Here is a 17,350-nt window from a genome sequence, read left to right as displayed (position 1 = left end):
TTTGTGACTGTTCCTAAGTGCTCCAAAAACCCTTATTCGTCAAGTTATTTTCCTCAAAAATCAGTTCTTTGGAATTCGCTTCCTTCATCTGGTTTTCCTGATTCATATAATTTGCAATCCTTTAAGTCGTCCGTCAATCGTTATCTTGCTCTACAATCTTCATCTTTTCTCTTCCAGTAACTTCCAACTTTAATTAGTGGTTGCTTGCAGCCTTGTTGGAAACAAAGATGCTTAAAAAAAAAAAAATTGACAAAGTGATGAGAAATCTGCAAAAATTGAACTTTGATCATCCAACCAGATGGGTTTGCAGCGCCTGCACTTCCATTAGGAACACCATTTATAAAATAGCTTTTAAATTTCACACAAAGAAATATGAAAAATGGAGGAATTGAATTTCCACCTGCAAAAACAGCAACTGCCACTAAACTTAAAGTTACTTAATTGCCTCTCTCAACGGAAGTAATACGTCCAATTTGATAAAACTTTATCTTGCTACAATATGATTTTGAACTGTGGTAATACCAGTTTCATCCATATTCCAAATATCTCCACTTTCTAACTTTAAACGATTAAGAACAACTTGTAAATTGTTTTAAAATTTTTGATCATTTGTTGGATTAAAACTGGGAACACGTGCTTGACTTGTTACTTCAGGTTTTCTTATTGGCAGTTTTTTGTGCCTTTTGAGGTAAGCACTGAACCAGTTCTCTCCAGCTGCTGCATTTGCACTCCAATTATGAGGCATTTTTATGCTATTCGCTTTTTCATACTGATAAGCTAGTTTCCTCACTTCCTTAGGAGAAAGTCCATAATAAATATCAGAAGCTTTAGTCACATATTGTTCCAACAAATCTTCATGTAAATCAGTAAAGACCTAAATAAACAATACCAATATTAAAATAAAAAACACTTTATATATGCACACACACACACACACACACACACACACTCACACACTCACACACTCACTCACACACACACACACACACACACACACACACAAAACACAGTTATAAAATATAACTGCTCAGTTCTTTAACACACAGATAGATTAACGCACACTAACACACAGTTATAAAATATAACTGGTATGTTCTTCAAGACCATTGAGCACTCCATTTGTAAATAAAAACACTAACATAATTATATATATATATATATATATATATATATATATTTTTTTTTTTTTTTTTTGTTATGTATTTTTTGTTCCATAGTATACATTTTCGTGATTACATAATAAAGATTGATCGTTAAGATTGAATATAGGGGAGAGTGGGGTAATGGCGAACGCGGGGTAACTCCGAACATGGTCAAAACAGCATTGTAAAAAAATAAATTCGACAATTTTTTTTTACCTGCTGAGAAGGGATCCTATGCTCAGTTCCAGACGTGCAGTAGTGTAATGAAGCTGCGGATGTTGTTCACTATAATTTGATTTTAAATTTTTCTGATAATTTTATGCAACTTTTTTCTTGAGTAACACTCTGTTGTAGCTTCTATGGAAATAAAGTCACTCCTTTTTTTTGTTTTTGTTGCATAATATAGTTTTTAGACTTAGTTATTACAATTAGCTTTTTATTCGCTATTACACAACAGTGCTTGTGATTGCCCCCCAATGTGTTCGGAATTACCCCACGTAGGCAGGGTAATTCCGAACACCAATGGTTTTATTTCTGGCATAAATTTTTATTTTATAATAAGATTTTTAAAAATTCCTTTTGAGGGTTTGTGACTGAGTAGTTAAACTAATTGATAAGCAATAAATATGATCAATTTTGTATAACTGGTGTCTTTAATTCGCATTCCCGCTTAGGTGTTCGCCAATACCCCACTCTCCCCTACATATAAATATAAAAAATAAAATAAAAAATCACAAACATAAATTTATATAAGAAGCTAGCAGTGAACAAATTTAGAAAAAATCAGTAAGTAAATTTTTATACTTTAAAATACTCTTTTTAATAGTTTTTTTAAAGCCATTTAAGTTTTCAAGGTTAATTATATTTTGATTAAGTAATAAAAACTTATTCCAGATATGAGGTGCACGATAAGTAATTTTAAATTGCACAAGCTTAGTTTTGCATGAAGGCTCAAAAAGGGTACTATTTGTGCGCAACAGGTATTTATACTCGGGCTTTTGTTTACAAAGACTATAGAAAATTGAAGGAGTTTTTTGCATTTTACTATTATACATTAGACTTAGAAAATTATATATATTTAGTTCAAACAATGTTAGTAAAGACATCTGTTCAAAAAGAGACTTTGTGTGTTCGCTTTTATTTTTAAAATTAATTACTCGTATAGCATGCTTCTGTTTACGATAGAGAGGTTCTAGTTTGCTTTTATAGGTACTACCCCATGCTGTATTACCGTAATTTAAATAACTTTGAACAAAGCTATAGTAGATTTGTTTGAGTAGCGGCTTTTTCAATAAATGGCGTGATCGGTATATTATTCAAATACGTTTAGATATTTTACTACTTAAATAGGCGATATGTTTATTCCAATTTAGATTTTCGTCAATAAAAACACCTAAAAATTTAGTAACATTATCCCTACTTATTTCTCTATTTTCAAAAAACAATTTTGGACGAGAAGATTCGGCTTCTTTTTTTTTTATAAGAAGGATGAAATAAAGAAAACTTGGTTTTACTTAAGTTAATAGAAAGTTTATTTGCCCTAAACCATCCAGAAATTTTTTCTAATTCTTGATTCATTTTTACGCACAGTTCGTTTATAATTTTTCCGGAGATAAAAAAGTTGCTATCATCAGCAAACATTATAGTTGAAATTCTTTTTGATGCCCGATAGAGATCGTTAACGTAGATTAAAAAAAGCAAAGGCCCAAGTATTGAGGAACACCACACTTTAATATGGAAGGATTAGAGAGTTTATTATCTCCATAGTATATAGATTGCACACGTTTATCTAAGTAGCTTTCTATCCATTTGTTCGTTCTACCCTTTATGCCGTACATGTTAAGCTTTGATAATAATATTTTGTAGTCGACTGTATCAAAAGCCTTAGAGAGATCTATGAATACACATAATGTAACTTCTCCGTTTGTAAAAGAGTTTTTTATTTCATCAACTAGGTGAAGGATTGCGTGTTCAGCTGATGTATTTTTTTGAAAGCCGAATTGCTTGGAGTAAATAAAATTATTTTCTTTAAAAAAAGTATATACTCTATTGTGCATAATTCTCTCAAGTATCTTAGAGAATGTAGAAAGTATTGATATTGGTCTGTAATTGCCTATTTCACTTGTATCTCCTAATTTAAAAATAGGTTTTACTTTCGCAGTTTTCAGTTTTTCAGGAAAGATACCTTCCTCTAAGGAGTGTTTAAATAATATAAAAATATAAATAAAGGAACTTTAAGCTCGTTTTGGCAATTAATTATAATGTTGCTATTGATGTCGTCGATTCCGGTTGCTTTGCTTCTTTTTAGGCTTTTAAAAGCATTGTTAAATTCTAACATGGTTAGTTTTTCGTTATTCAATTCATTTTTATTACGATCTAAATATTTATCAAAAGATTTATTTGCACTAGGAACTTGGGAAGCAAGTTTAGATCCTATATTAACAAAGAAGTTGTTAAACTCATTTGCAATGACGTTTTCATCATGAATTGTTTTGTGGTTGATTTTTATAGTTTTAGGAAAGCACGGTTTGTTAATTTTTGGTTTACCAATAATTTCATTTAATAATTGCCATGTTTTCCTTGAATCTTTTTGACACTTATCAAGTAGTTCATTATAATAAATAGCTTTAGCGGTTTTTTTAATTTTCTCAAAGAGACTTGCATAACTCTTGTATTCCGATTTTGTTTTATCGCATTTTTTTTTTAAGGTACTTTATATATAAAGTTGTTTCCGCTTAGATGATTTTTTAAGACCTTTACTCAACCAAGGTGAATTTATGTCTTTAATTTTAATTGTTTTTACTACTTTGGGGAAGTGTTTATCATAAAGAAATACAAAAATATCTATAAACGTATTATACATTAAATTGGTATCATTTGAGGATTCTAAATTTGACCAATCAATATTGGCTAACTCCCTTTTAAAGTTAACCTGGCTATCCAAAGAAAAATGTCGCCTTGTGATTGTTTTTTTTTTATTTATTTTAATTTTGTTTGAGGTACTTATTGAAATAAATATCGGAAAGTGATCCGATATAGATGTTTTAATTACTCCTTTCTTTTAGGAGATTTCAAATAAAGAATTTGTTAGTATATTATCTATTAGTGTTGCCGAATTTTTTGTAATTCAGGTTGGTTTATTTATAAGAGGAATTACACCAAATTGAAATAAATTATTGTAAAAACTTTGTGTTTCTATATTATTTTCATAATTTAGAGCATTAAGATTAAAATCTCTTTTTTTTTCTTGTAAACTTTTCAAAATAATATTTTGAAGATGATTTGAGAATACTTCTGTTGATGTTTGTGGCGGTTTATAACAGCATGATATTAAGGTATTTTTAGAGTCATTGTTAATGATTTCAATAGAAACAAATTCCCTGTCGTAATCAGATGTGCATAGGTCGTTTCGTAATTTATACCGCAAACTATTTTTGATGTAAATTACAACACCCCCGCCTCTTTTTTTCGATTTCCTCTGCAAATGCACTCCTTCATAGTTATTTAATTGAAAAAGCGTGCTTTCGTTAAATTCGTCATCAGTTAACCTGTCATCATGTTTCGCTTAAACAAATAATATTAAAAATAAAATTGCTTTCCTCTAAGAATATTTTAAAGTTTTCAAAATTTGCTTTAGCATTTCTAATATTAAGATGAACAAGAGAAAGGCTCTCATAAGGTTTAACATCTTTTAAATACTTATTTATTTCATCTGGAAACATGTAAGGTGTTTCCATATTCATTAATGAAAAGTTATCAATAAAGTTTTTGTCAAGGTCATATTTATCAAAAGTATTTTGATCATTTATTTTAAAAACCTTATCTGAAATGTTTTCAAAAAGACTTTCATATTCAAACGTTTTCGGATTCATTTTAAAGGGTTTCGTTATTGATATATTATCAATAAAAAGATCCAAAAAAATAAATAAGAATTAAATAAACCGTAAATAAAATAAGTAAAAAATTACTTTTTATTTGTCTTCCACTCGCGTACAATAAGCTTGTCGTATGATATGTAAGCAAATTTTCCTAACTTTCTTTCAATTTTCATTTTTTCACGCAATTCCTTTCTTATTTTATTCGTTTCCGTGTAGTAATCTTTGTTAATATATATATTTTTTCCTTTTAACTTTGAGACATTTCTTAAAATTTCCTCCTTATCTTTAAAGTCCAATAATTTCAGAACAATTGTTCTGTTCTCTTTTACACCTTTTTTACCAGCTCTATGTGCTCTTTCAATTTTTACATTTTCTACACCCAAGTACTCATTAAATATTTCTTTTACTTTTTGTTCGCTTTCCAGCCAGGTTTCATTATCATCTTCTTTAATTCCGTCAACTCTTAGATTGTTCCTCCTTGTTCTATCTTCAATTTCTCTTAGCTTACTGTTAATTTTTTTGAGGTCAGTGTTGTTATTTTGTATTATGGTTAGATTTATTTTTTATGAAAATATCTAACGAATTTTTTTTTTTTTTCAATAAGTTCCTCATAAAAATTTAGACTAACCTTTATTTCTTCAACTTCTGCTGCCAGTGTCGATATTTTTTTAGCGTTCTCTAAAATAATTTTTTCTACTTTGTCTTATCTTTCGTTTAAGATTTTGGTATTTGAACTAACGATACTTATAAAGTTGCTTTCTTGTTGCTTTAGCGCTGCTTCCGTCTCCACTTTGTAGTTTGTAAACAAGTCTTTAATTATTTTTTTAATTTCAACAAGTGTAACTGCTATAATATCAATAATATTTATTACCACTATTAATTTAAAAGTTTTTTGTTAATATATATAAAACAATTTTTTGTCCTAAGTTATTATTACTTTTTTTTTTTTTTTTTTTTATTTGTAAATTTTCAACTTGCAAAAATACGTCCGCTCGTTACAATAACCACTAATTAGTATATATATATATATATATATATATATATATATATATATATATATATATATATATATATATATATATATATATATATATATATATATATATATATATATATATATATATATATATATATATATATATAGACTGACCTGTCTAAATTTTATGTAACCTGATATTTGCTGACCATGATGTTGTTGCTTTTTGAGAATCGGGACAAACTTGTTTTTCGTATAGATTTTCCTTCTAATAAAACAGCATCCATAGTATTTTTTAAAACGTTTTGAGGAGTTATATCCCTCTCTGTTTATCGTTTATTGTTTCGCATGCGATCTATGTGATCTATCTATCTAATCAATTTTAATATAATATTTCAAAAAATTAAAAATGGAAACTCTTGAAATTTACGTCCGATCGCAATCGGATTTAGTTGAAATATACAGCCAACTTGCCCCGCCAGTATTTTGCCAACTCACCCCGGCTATTTGGTCACTAACTCCCCAACCAATCCCTGAAAAAGATAAATAATAAAAAATGGATGGTTGGACATATTTTACTGAACCATGCAAGATAAACTTTAATAAAGTTTAGGTGCATTTGATGCAACTGCTTTTAAAAATCGAAAAAATAAAGAAGTTGTAAAAGTTAAAATTATGTGGAAAAAACACATAAATGAGCATGCGCAAATCCACAGTGAAAGATGGTCAGCTAGGAAGGTTTCCTGAGATTATTGGCACTTTCTGATGAAAGGCTTTGCAGATAAACCCAATTCGTCAACTTACCCCTGCTGCCAACTAGCCCCGGTTTCCCCTACTGTACACCTTTCCGTTCATAATAAATTTATTTTTGCTCGTCCAACATATTTGCGCATATTTCCAATGTTGCAATATATTTATTTCCAATGTTGCAATGTATTTATTTCCAATGTTGCAATGTATTTATTTCCAATGTTGCAATGTATTTATTTCCAATGTTGCAATGTATTTATCAAACGTTTAGAGCAATTAGTGTTTAATAATGCTTAAAATTAATTCATATAAACAATTTTACCTAAAAATCTTTCAAAATAATATTTTTTCTGTTTACCCATACATAAAGTGTTGTAGATTTTGATGACATCAATGTTTTGTATGGAAATGAAGTATTGTATAAAAACAGACAACTTCCCTTAAAAATTTTGAACTTTTTGAACACTATGGTAGGGCGGGTAAAATGGAGTCAAAAATCATCATTCAAAAAGTCATCAACTTTCAAAATACACGTTTAAATTTTTGCAATAACTATAAAACGATAGCGCAAGTTAAAGGGCCGACGACTCGGGTTTCCAGGTAAGGGGGAAGGGGAGGGCAATCGTCAATTTCTAAAAAAGTCCTCTATCTGGCATCGGCCATGAGTTAAAAAATCCACTTTACAAAAAACTTTCGAAAAAATTTTTATAATTAAACAAAATATTGCAATAAAAATTGCTATTAAATTTTGTTAAATTCAAAAAACAGTTTGAGGAGTTTAGTAAAATTTAGAATTTTTCGGAAACATGTTTCTAAATATGTTTAAAGTTTTTAAATAAATGATAATTAGAAATATTTTTTAAAAGTTTAAAAGGGATTTCTTAACTTAAGCGTTAACTTTCCGATCAAATAAATGTCTTACCGTATTCTCTCCAATCAAGTTTTCTTGGAATAGGGGTAACCGAAAAATCAATGTTTGGAGGTTCAAACTTTTTTGCATTGTTGTCATTATACGATTCATTTAACAGTCCTTTGTAACGTTGCATTTCATTATCTGTGACATCGGCAAAATGGTTAACGTGGAGTTTGTAAGGTAAGTGCTTACGATTGATAGTGTTTATAAATCTAAATTTAAAAATTATTTTAAAAGCTGTAATAAAAATTAACTTTTTGCGTATAAAATATTATTTTAAAAAAAAAGTATTATTTAAAGAAGTTATTTAAAATCCATATATTTATATATTTAAAATCTATAAAATTATTTTTCACTTTAGCTATTATTCTACAAAAATTTTATAAAAACTTTAAAAATACTGTTACCTCACATTATGTCTAAAAATGTCTTTCCTTTTTACGTGTTCTGTGTGATTTGAATATTCTTTGCTAAAACTATTCTTAAACTGACTAAACAAAATTTCGACGACAAACTCAAAGTGCGTTTTATTTTTTTGTAGGTGTTCAGTCTTAAACATTGACATATTGATTAATGGTTGATTTTTGGTTGAATCTTGAGGTTCATTTTGGTGATTTGAGATGAATTCATACATAGGATTAAAAGATGCAACACTAGTTTCTTTTGCGTCTGTACTTTCAATTTCAAAACAATGAAGCTCTGAAAAACATCATCTATCAATTATAAAAACTGAAAAATATAACAGTTCATGAGTCAAAAACATTATGAATGTTTTATGAAACTAAAGTTTCTTAATGACAAGACTTAGTTACCCAGTTTTCTTTGAGTTCCCTATAACTACAAAACTAATTTTTTTAATTTATTTCTATTTGTTCTTTTATACGATATAAATAGTAAAAATATTTCAATTCTTTTTTTTATTCGAATAAATCATAAATGTATTTTGATATTTCGTATCAAGTTATAAGTGTATGTAGTTGTCATTTAATAAAAACTTTTGTACTGAGACTAAAAGTTTTTTAATAAGAAATTTTTGTTTCTATAAAGTAAACAAAGTAACAATACCTGTTGGAATCTCAAAGATTTCGAAGTCGAATTTCCATTCGTTAAAAGAATCATAGACAAGTATGTACTTGTCATAGTAAGAGGTAAGCAGTGTATCGTACCCCATCATCTCATAGAGCAACGGTTTTGGTGTAGCACTTCTGGTTGTATATAAAGTGTAAGAATTCACTTTCGTTAAAATGGTAAATGTGTGTTCCCACTTCCAGCATGTTGTGTTGTCATGTAGTTTAAAATTGCCTTTAAACTAAAACACAGTAGAAGATTACTTTATAATTTTTTATTAAATGCAGTGAAACACTGTAGAACATTAATTTTGATTTTCATTATATGCAGAAAAACACCATAGATCATTACCTTATAGTTTTCATTATACATAGTAAAACACAGTAGAAAATTACTTTATAATTTTCATTATATGCAGGAAAACACCCTAGAACATTACATTATAGTTTTTATTATATACAGTAAAAATAAAACTAATATTTAATATACCGCATAAATTACGGAAATATTTCAGATAATAATAAATCATTATTTTGTGAAATATTTCCTTATAAAATATGGAAATGTTTCAATGGAAATGTTCCATTATATAATATATGAAATATTTCACGAAAAATGCTTTATATCTATTATAATGGTAGATTTCACATTGAAATTCTCGATTGCAATAGTATTACTTGATTTTTTTTTTAATATGTGTATGTGTGATATATGATATAAACATTTGTGTGATAAGGTAACTTTAGCATTTGTATTATCTCCACAACCTTCTCGTACATATACACTACCGGCAATTAATTTGAGACCAGCAGTTAAAAACGGTATTTACATTTCAAAAATAAATATATCTGATTGTTATATTTGCACTTCTTTATTTTTTGATCAAAAATAAATAGAGCACAATAAATAAGTGAATAGAATAGGATATGGGCATTTTTGCACCCAAATATTTGCTTACGTACAAAAGTATACAAAAGTGTGCTGAGTTCTTTCAGCATAAAAGACAATACAAGTATTATTTTTAACTGTTACTTAATTTTGATTAATGACTTGTAATTGATATTGCAAATGAATATACAAATATTGTATTATTTGAACTGTTTATTTTTTAGTTTCTATTTTGTCGTAATAAAATGGCTCCAGTTTGAGAATTAAATTTTGAACAGAGAGTTCGCATTGTTTTACTTGAAAAAAAGTGTTTCAGAAAGAAAAATTGCAGAAAGAATGAAAATATCAAAGAATGGAGTTCACAATACTATCAAGCGTTTCAAGAAAACTGGTCAATATTGTGACTTACCACGACCTGGACAGCCAATAAAGATAGATGAACATGGTGATTGTCGTATTACGAGATTATCTATGTCAAACGGAAAATTAACAGCTCCACAAATAAAGAGAGAATACAATGAAACTGCTGAAAAACTTGTTTGTGTCCGGACAACAAGAAACCGTTTGATGAAAGCTGGACTTAGAAGGCGAGTAGCTACCAAAAAATCGTTGCTAAGGAAAGCAAACAAGGTGAAACAACTACAATGGGTTCGCAAACATGCCAACTGGACAATAAGTCAATGGAAAACAGTTGTATGGAGCGATGAGTCCAAGTTTGAATTATTTGGCAACAAGAGAATAATATATGTACGCCGGCACCAGAATGAACGTTACATTCCGCAGTGGATTCTGCCTACTGTTAAGCATAGAGGAGGTTCAATAATGGTATGGGGTTGTTTTGCAGGTCACAAAATAGGAGATTTAATCAGAGTTTGTGGAATTATGAAAAAGGAGCAATACAGAGAAATTTTGGAGAATCATGCTGCTCATCGAATGGTGGTTCGACGCCAGCCTGTTTTTATGCAAGATAATGACCCAAAACACAAAGCTAAACTTTGTTCAAATTATCTGAAGCAACTAGTACAAGAAAAAAACCCTTATTTTAATGGACTGGCCTGCGCAGTCACCAGACCTCAATCCCATTGAGCTTCTTTGGGATGAAATAGACCGGTATGTGAAGAAATTCCAAGTAAAATCTGAGGAACATTTATGGGAGTTACTGCAAAAGGCTTGGAAAGCTGTAACCATGGAAACTTTAAACAAATTAATCTTTCGTATGTCAAGAATATGTGAAGCAGTAATGAAGAAACGTGGTGGTTATTTTGATGAACGCAAAGTTTGAAACTTGTGCAAAATAAAAAAGACCTTATAATTTAACTTTTTAATGTTTGTTAAGTTTTCTATTTGTTTAGAAATATTTGTGAAGAAAACTAAATAAAGTATATTTCATGAACTAATTTGTAGTTTCTTTATTCACTGAGATCGAAAAAAACATAAACGAAAATATAACTGATAGATTTAATTGACTTTTAATAAAATTACTGTTTTCTTATCACTGGTCTCAAATTAATTGCGGATAGTGTACAATTTGTTACTTATCCCTAAACGCTTGCTAAATTTGTTGATTTTCACATCCGGCCTAGAACTTTAAAACGCAAGTTGGATTTTACCCTGTGCTCACACATGCGCATTATAAATATTTTGTTCTCAGAAGTTGCGGTTGCCGCCGGCGCACAGTGGGCCAGAATTTTTTTTCCGTGACCAAAAGTCCCAAAAAATCATTTCTTCTAAACTTTTTTTTATTTTATTATTGAAACATAGGTGCTTTAATCTACTCAAAAATGTATCCGTTTAATTACTAGAGAGGAAGGCAAGCTTGCTAGAGCCATTTATAATGGATTTAAAATTGTCAAATTTTCGCAAATTTTTTTTCAAAAATGCTTATCCTCAAAATCTACATAACTTTTTTCAATTAAAAAAGCTTTGGACTATTTTTATTTTAAATAAACATATTGATTCAGTGCTTATAAAAAGTATATGTTTTACTTATATATTTGTATTTAATTTATTCATAATATGTCTTAGATAAATGTTAAAAATGACTCGCCACTTAAAAATTTGCTCCTATTTCGAAAATATTTTTTGCTAAGTTTTGATCGGCATTTGCATACAAATTCAAGAAGAGCTTTTTCAAATCAAGTAAAATCATCATTTAAATTAATGGATACGTTTTATTCGTTTTTGAGCATACTATTAAACTGATCTACAATTTGTCTTGACGTAAGTTGTGATGAAAAAGTGTCTTTAATTTTTTCAAATACTTCGAGTTATGTTATTAAACATTTTTATAAGATAACTTGATTATTTTTAAGATAAGAGTTTTAATAATGCTACTTCAAGAGAAAGTTTAAATATCTATAATTGAGTGTAAATTTATACAAATAATTTGCAATCAAATCGCTGCAATTATCAACTAATTAGTTTTCATATAATCATATAATGTCATATAAACTTCAAATTTCCAGACAAATAAATTTTTTCACGTCGCAATGCATTGTAAAGTAAGAATTAAATTAGTCTAAAATCTTGAATTTTCAAAATCGATTTTAAGTTTAAATTATAGCTAGTCGCAGCTGATTTTATTTAATAGTATTAAACAACCTTTATACCTAAATATTATTAATTCCAATTTCAAGAGAGCGGCATTTGGTTGGAATCGAATACTTAAATATTTGATTTTTATGTATTTAAAGTAAAATGATTTTCTTTTTTTTTCCTTTTTTGAAAACATTAAAGTAATAGCAAAAAAGTTTATTTAAACAATAACGGTTCGATGTGTTGAAAAAAATTAAAAAAAAAAAAAACAAACTATATTCCTTAAACAAATATCATAAAACTTTAAACTGGTCTATTTATAAAAGCAAAAAAAATCGTCGGTTTTGAACTAAAAAATATATCATAAAGAATACATGGTCGCAGCAGGTTTTTTTTTTTGAACAATGGCTGCCGTTTAGTTAATGCAAAAATCAGAAAATCAAACAATCTTCGAGTGGCATTTAGAAAAAGGAAGATGAGGAAATTTACAAAAACGCCTTTAAAATACCAACAATTCTAAGACATATTATGAATAAATTAAATACAAATATATAAGTAAAACATATACTTTTTATAAGCACTGAATAAATATGTTTATTTAAAATAAAAATAATAATAATAACTTTTTTCAATTAAAAATATTTTTAATTGAAAAAAGTTATGTAGATATAAGTTATGTAGATATTATGTTATGTTTTTTTAGTTGTATTTCATTAAACAGGATTAAAATTTGTTTTCAACTGTTTCTTACCGGTGTTTGCATTTAATCTGGTGTTTTTTTGCACGAACTTGGTGTTTTTTTTTTTATCTTATCTGGCGGTTTTTTGCATTCAACCTGGGGTTTTTTTAACTTATATCAATTTTATAATACATGTTATGAATCGCCTAAATGACTAGTAATAAAAAATATTCAACATATTCCAGTTAAAAATAAAAAATAGATGATTGAAGTTGATCCTCTTTGCAATGACATCGCAAATGGTGGACGCTATTTTCAAACGGTTGAAAATAACTTTTTGAAAGAAAAAAAGCAAAAGGGAAAAGAAAACATAAATTAAACGAAGAATAAAATCAACAAAAAAGTAGAATAAATAAATGTTTTAAAAGAAGAAAAGAAAAAGAAATATCTGAAAGAAATTAAGTAAAAAAGTAATGAAAATAGAAGTGAAAAAAAAAAAACGTTAATGAATGAAATATATTAAAAGAATGGCAAAAAAAGAAAAAAAAACTATTTAAACATCAGAACCTCGATCGGCAAATGAAGATTTTTATTATTTTTTCATATATTTCTTTAGTTTTCTTTCATATATTTCTTAGGATTATTTATTTTATTATTTATTTATTTTTCTTCAGTTTTTTAGCGTATATAGTTTTACTATTTTTTGTTAGTCATTTATTATTTATTTTTTTTTAGTTATTATTTATTTTTAGTTATATACAAATTTTTATACAGTTATATATAATTTGTTTTTATTTTCATTTTAGCCATTTATTATTCTACCGTGTATTATTATTATCTTTTTTAATCCTTAGTTTTTTTTTTTGTTTTTGTTTTTTGCCAAAGGTAATTTTTTGTTTTGTTTGTAATGTTTGTTGTAACTTTTGTTTTATTTTGATTTTGGCAGTGTTATATTCTGTTTATATTGTATTTATTTATTTGATTATAATATTTGCAAATATTTTGATTATTATATTAAAACAACTATGATTATATTAATATATTTACTAAATCTTTATAATTTTTTTAGCAATAGTCGTTTTTATGTCATCGTTCGTTGTTACGCTTTGTCAGTTTATTACTGTTTGTAAATGTAACTTTGTATGTAAAAACGATTGATGTATGGAAAGTTATACCGATTTATTTAAATTATTATAATTACTTTATTATTATTATTGTTATTATTATTGTTATTATTATTGTTATTATTATTGTTATTATTATTGTTACTATTATTGTTATTATTATTATTATTATTATTATTATTATTATTATTATTATTATTATTATTATTATTATTACTATTATTAATATTATTATTATTATTACTAAGATTAATTGTATATAAATAAACTATTTTTTGAAGGTATTTACTTGAGATTAGTATTTCAATACTACTTGTAAACAGCCGTGAAAATTTATTTTCAGAATATATATATGATTGATTGATTGATTGATTGATAGATTTTGAGGATAAGCATTTTTAAAAAAAATTTGCGAAAGTTTGACAATTTTAAATCCATTATGAATGGTTCTAGCAAGCTTGCCTTCGTCTCTAGTAATTAAACGGATACATTTTTGAGTAGAGTAAAGCACCTATGTTTCAATAATAAAATAAAAAAAAGTTTAGAAGATTTGATTTTTTTGAGACTTTTGGTCACGGAAAAAAAATTTTGGCCCACTGTGCGGCGTTTTGATTTCAAAAAATTCCCTTATATCACAACTACATGCTAAGCATTAGTTAACTGAATGCAAGCGAAATGCTTGCACTTCAGTTTAAAACCAGCAACTGTGCACAGCAACTGTAGGGAGACAAAAATAGAGCCAAAAGTTAAAAATGTTAGAAAATCAAAAACCATAGCTGATTATCTTGTTTACCACAATTAATTTGGCTAAATATAAAGTTTCAAATGTGTTTGTCTATTGGAAGTGCTGCAGTTTTTAAATTTTCATATTTGGAATTGGCTGAACTTTATGTTATTTTTACAAATTCTGAGTCACCTTAATTTACAGCCACCTTCTATTCTCTTGAAAAAATATTATCATTTAATTTTGAGTAATTCTTTGTTCATCCAAGCTCTAATATGTTCAATCCAATTATTCAAACTTGTTAAATAATCTGGCCAGTGCATAAAATGTAACTTAATTTCGTCAATTCATTCAATGTACGAACGTTATTTTCGTCAGTTCATTAAATGTACGAGCTTTATAAGCATATCTTAATCTGAGTGTTATCTTATTTTAAAATGTTAATAAATAAAGTTTTTTGATAACATTATAAAAGGAGTACATTAAGAAATATTAGCGCGCAAACATTTTTTTATGCATTATACTGTCGTACCATACATTTTATCAGGGGTGGATTCAGCACTTTTTAACATTTGAGATTTGAGATTAAACGTTTATTTAAAAATTGCGATGATTGGAGATTTAATATTCTTAACTAAATTTATATTCATTGATAATTTTTAAATTTCATCATTAATCTATTAGCGTTCAAAAATTATGACTATCTAATAGGAGGGATCGAAAAAAGCAAATTATTTACAATGATTTTGGTGCAGCGCGGAAAAGTTACCACTATACATAAGTAACTTCTGTTCAAAATTTCACCACCATAGGATAATGTCTTATGTTCTAGCAAGGGACGTGAAATTTCAAAAATTTTGTAAAATATTCAAATTTTTTTGTTTGTTTGAAATTCCTCTTAAATGTCACAGCACTTAGCAATAGTGTTAAATTAGTATGCTAAAGTTGCACCAATGTATGATTAATTTCAGTGCAAAATTTGAAGCGCCACCAACAATATGTTCTGCTCTGGCCCTTGCCAGACAATCTTGGTTCATGTTTAATAAATGTTAGTTAAATAATGAATAAAACAATGTATGAAATTACCCAAAAAATGTCAATTTTTGAATAATTTCAGACTCCTTAGTCTGAAACTCAAATTCTATAAAAAATAGTATTAGGTCTTAGTTATGTATTGGCTCTTGCACTTAAATTTAGGCATGGCTTTTCTCGATTTCAGAGTGGAGTGATATTAAAATAAATTGGATGGATTTATATCCGTCCCATTTATTTTAACCACATACTTTGCCTTTGAAATCAATTTTACTGTTCTTTCTGCATCATGTGTGTGGCATGGAAACTTTGTAAAAATCCAATCAATTGATATGGGTTTTTCATCATACTTTTTAAATCTTCTGTTGTCACGTCATTTAGTATAGGTGGTGTAGTTAATTTGCAGGACGACCAGTCAATTAGTTCGATGTAGTTTTTTGCTTCAAAGTTTATTTTTGGAACAATGTACTTTATAATCCCAACGTGTCCAACTGTCTCACGTAATTCTTGTACTTTTATGACTCTTTGAATGCCAAAAGCTCTGATATGTGGTCTCTTATTAGTCAGCATTGCTAGCAGAATGTTTTCTTGAGATGCGAACTAAGCACTCTGAGATACGAACTAAGCATCACTGGATCAATAGCGTTGCGTTAATCTTTAATTAAATGATGGATTTTGATGTGGAGCCAAGATGGCACATATACCCTGATAACGAACTTTACTGTAATGCGTAAGTTGTCTGATGGTTCCGTATTAGAAACATGCTGTCAACCAGTAGAATATGTTTAGAGAACCTGGATCATGCTTAGCAAGAGCTGGTGGACACATGCCTGAGCTAAGGGAAAGAGCAAATCTCTCAAATACTAAATAATACTCCTTACTCAAAGCGGATATATCATCTGATGGCAAGGTGCACTTAACTAGCTTAAACTACTAGAAGCAGCTAGTCATGATCATTATCAATGTCCAAACTCTGACCTTTAAGCTTGTGCATGATTCGATACCTTTAACAATTTTGCTCTTATCAATCAGTAAAAGATTCAGTAATTAGACGTTGTGCAGAACGCTAGAACTACAAAGGAATTATTTTATGTTTCTTTCAGCAATTGCTTGAAGCTTTTTGGTTTCTTGCAATTCGAGCGATCCAGTGCACTTTAGGCGCTTTTTTCTCTGATCAGCAAGAAATGCGTGTTCCTTAAAGAGGACTTTGGATTACTTTGGGCAATTGCAGTCTTTAAACGTGGAGCACTTACAAGTTGCTTTATCAAAAAGAAAATGTCATTCTTCTTTATATTTCTCTACCCTTATTTTAGTTTCCATGCTTTTCTCTATTCCTTTATAAACAGACTTAATATCAATATAGTTTTTGTGATATGCATGAATTATACCAAAGACTCGTTTTTTTGAAACTGCAGAAATGAAAGAATTAGAATACAGCATTTGAAGCTTTACACATCCTTGTTCTACGATAAAAGAAAATGAGGGTTCTTTGTAACCAATTGTTTCAGAAATTGTAACCCATTTTTTCAGTGTAGCGTCAAATTTTGTACAGTAATTAACCATACATAGGTGCAACTTTTGCGCACTACCGCAAAGTAGTGAGATAATTAAAGAAATTAAAAAAAAAATAAAAAATTGAAG

At 28.1% G+C, this 17,350-nt stretch overlaps 1 protein-coding gene across 4 annotated transcripts in view; it reads right to left on the bottom strand.

Annotated features, from left to right (window-relative positions):
• LOC100204117 (uncharacterized) overlaps positions 1-17,350 on the bottom strand; it is a 48,292-nt gene that overhangs the window by 13,037 nt on the left and 17,905 nt on the right. For all 4 annotated transcript variants that reach the window (XM_065791000.1, XM_065791001.1, XM_065791003.1 and 1 more), the window contains exons 4-6: positions 8,725-8,968; positions 8,067-8,358; positions 7,669-7,871 (exon numbers count right to left, since the gene is read on the bottom strand). In XM_065791000.1, coding sequence (XP_065647072.1) covers positions 7,669-7,871; positions 8,067-8,358; positions 8,725-8,968 — 739 coding nt within the window. The remainder of the gene's footprint in view (positions 1-7,668; positions 7,872-8,066; positions 8,359-8,724; positions 8,969-17,350) is intronic.

Source organism: Hydra vulgaris, chromosome 02, assembly GCF_038396675.1.
Source record: "Hydra vulgaris chromosome 02, alternate assembly HydraT2T_AEP".
Classification (NCBI taxonomy): Eukaryota; Metazoa; Cnidaria; class Hydrozoa; order Anthoathecata; family Hydridae; genus Hydra; species Hydra vulgaris.
This window is presented reverse-complemented; position numbering and strand designations above follow the sequence as displayed.